Genomic DNA, 1924 nt, shown 5'->3' with positions numbered 1-1924 from the left:
GGGCTGGGGCCTCTCCCCCCCTCCGCCCGTCACAGCACGTCCGCCCGCTTGTCCCGCACCCGGCTCCGGGCTTTCGTGCGGGCTTTGAAGGCAGCTGAGTTGTAGAGGTGCTGGGAGGGGAGGGAAGGAGAGATGGGTTAGAGGGTGCCCCTCTGCCCACCTCCCCGCCAGCGCCCGCCACACTCAGACGCTTGGCTGGAGCCCAGGGTGGCAGCAGAGGGGACTGCAGGCACAAATCCGGTGTGGGGGCACCCACCTTCTCAAAGCGGGAGACCTTGCTGGCTTTCAGAGCGGCCGCATCCAGCACCAAGGGGGGCCCGAGGCCGAAGATCTCCCGTAGCAGCTCATTGTTCTGCAGAAGCAGGGGCCTGTCAGCACCCACAGGCACCGGCCCAGCACCCCTGGCACAGCCACCCAGCCCCTACCTGGAGGTGGTGGCGGATGCCGGAGCCCAGCACCTCTTTAAAGGCTTGGTAGGTCCGCTGGCGTGCCCAGCTGTCCAGGTACATGCACTCCAGGCCAAATCGGATGGTTTCCTCCTGGTACTCCCCACTCTGAGCAGAGAGAGAGGCATCAGCAATAACCTGGGTGCCAGCCCTGTGTGTCTCCCGGCTCTCACAGAGAGGGGAATCACCAGGCAATTGAGCAGCAGCTGCACAGCCAGGGGCTCAGCAAGGAAGGGCACCGCCAGCCTCCGGTACCTCGATGAAGCGCAGGATGTCCCGGAAGATGGAGCGCTGCTTCCGTCGGTCCGTCTTGGCTCGGTACTTATTACTCTCGGTAGCCAGGACCTTGAGCTGGGCACGCAGGAACTCTGTATCTTGGTGGCACAAGTCCTCCTACCAAAAAAACAGTGGGGTTTGGAGACGCTGCAGCCCTGGGCACTGCCCACAGCTGCCTGCCCCACTTACTTGTCCAAGACACTCTTGATGTGGGAAGGGGGGCAGATGGTGAGGAGCAGGGACCATGACTGGAGCGCGCTGCAGTGCAAAGGGCCATGCTGGGTGGGTGCTGAACCCCCCTCGCCTGCACTGGGGGTGCTGAAGACGCCCTCCAAGCAGGACAGGCAGGAGACCAAGTCCTGGAGGGGGGAAATCCAACCGTCAGGTCACAGCTGCCAGGAAGATGCCAAAGTGAAGCCACACACTGGGTACCAAAGGGGACCGAGAAGCTCCCTGGGACAGTGGGGACTCCTCCACTCAGGACACACCACCTCTGCGAGGTGGGCTTCCCGCCTCAGCTCAACTCCACACTGCCCAGGGAAGGGGTCTGGACTATCACTGATGTCCCCGTGCCCCTTCCCTGGCTCAGCTCCAAGCTGCCCTGGCACCACGGGCCAAGGGCGAGTGGCATGGTAGCCCCCGGGGTGCCCTCTGGTAGGGGTACGGGTGACACCCAGGTGCAGTTACCTCGAGGTCAGCAGCAGCAATGTAGCAACACATGCCCAGGGCTGTGGCACACTGGTGACAGACAGGGGGAAAAGGCAGTCAGAGGTGGCAGTGCCAGGTCACATCCAGCACCCGCCCGAGGGGAAGCAGGGTCAGAGTGCCCCTACTTTACCCCACTGCTCTCCACAACACCCAGTCCTGCTGCCCTCCCATGACCACAGGGACTCCCAAAGGCATCGCCCAGGCTCTCCCCACTGCCAAGGTGCCCCCTGCGCCCAGGAGGAAAGGGGCCAGGCCTTACACTTTGCCGGGCGCCAGGGCTGGCCGTGCTGTCTGTCAGGACACTGATGAGCAGAGGCTTCAGGCTGCGAAACATCTCTTCCCCCTCCAGACCAGAGCCCATCTGGAGGCAGAGGAGGGTGAGGACTGTGCCTGCCAGCGCCTGTTCCTCCCCTTTACCTGCGGGCAGCACATGAGACCTCCCTCAGACACTGGTCACCGACCCCCCCACCCCCCGTCCCAGCACCCGCCTGCGC

The 1924-nt window shown here is 64.0% G+C and overlaps 1 protein-coding gene across 1 annotated transcript in view; it reads right to left on the bottom strand.

The window, feature by feature from the left end:
- Nucleotides 1-29: 29 nt before the first annotated feature.
- Nucleotides 30-1924, bottom strand: part of LOC104282966 (interferon-related developmental regulator 2-like) — a 4117-nt gene continuing 2222 nt past the window's right edge. The window contains 7 exon segments of the mRNA XM_009881099.1: nt 30-110; nt 257-352; nt 426-554; nt 702-841; nt 844-1081; nt 1410-1460; nt 1690-1847. Of these exon segments, the coding sequence (XP_009879401.1) occupies nt 30-110; nt 257-352; nt 426-554; nt 702-841; nt 844-1081; nt 1410-1460; nt 1690-1847 (893 nt within the window).

The sequence above is a fragment of the Charadrius vociferus genome, unplaced genomic scaffold (genome assembly GCF_000708025.1).
Source record: "Charadrius vociferus isolate BGI_N301 unplaced genomic scaffold, ASM70802v2 scaffold223, whole genome shotgun sequence".
Lineage (NCBI taxonomy): Eukaryota > Metazoa > Chordata > Aves > Charadriiformes > Charadriidae > Charadrius > Charadrius vociferus.
This window is presented reverse-complemented; position numbering and strand designations above follow the sequence as displayed.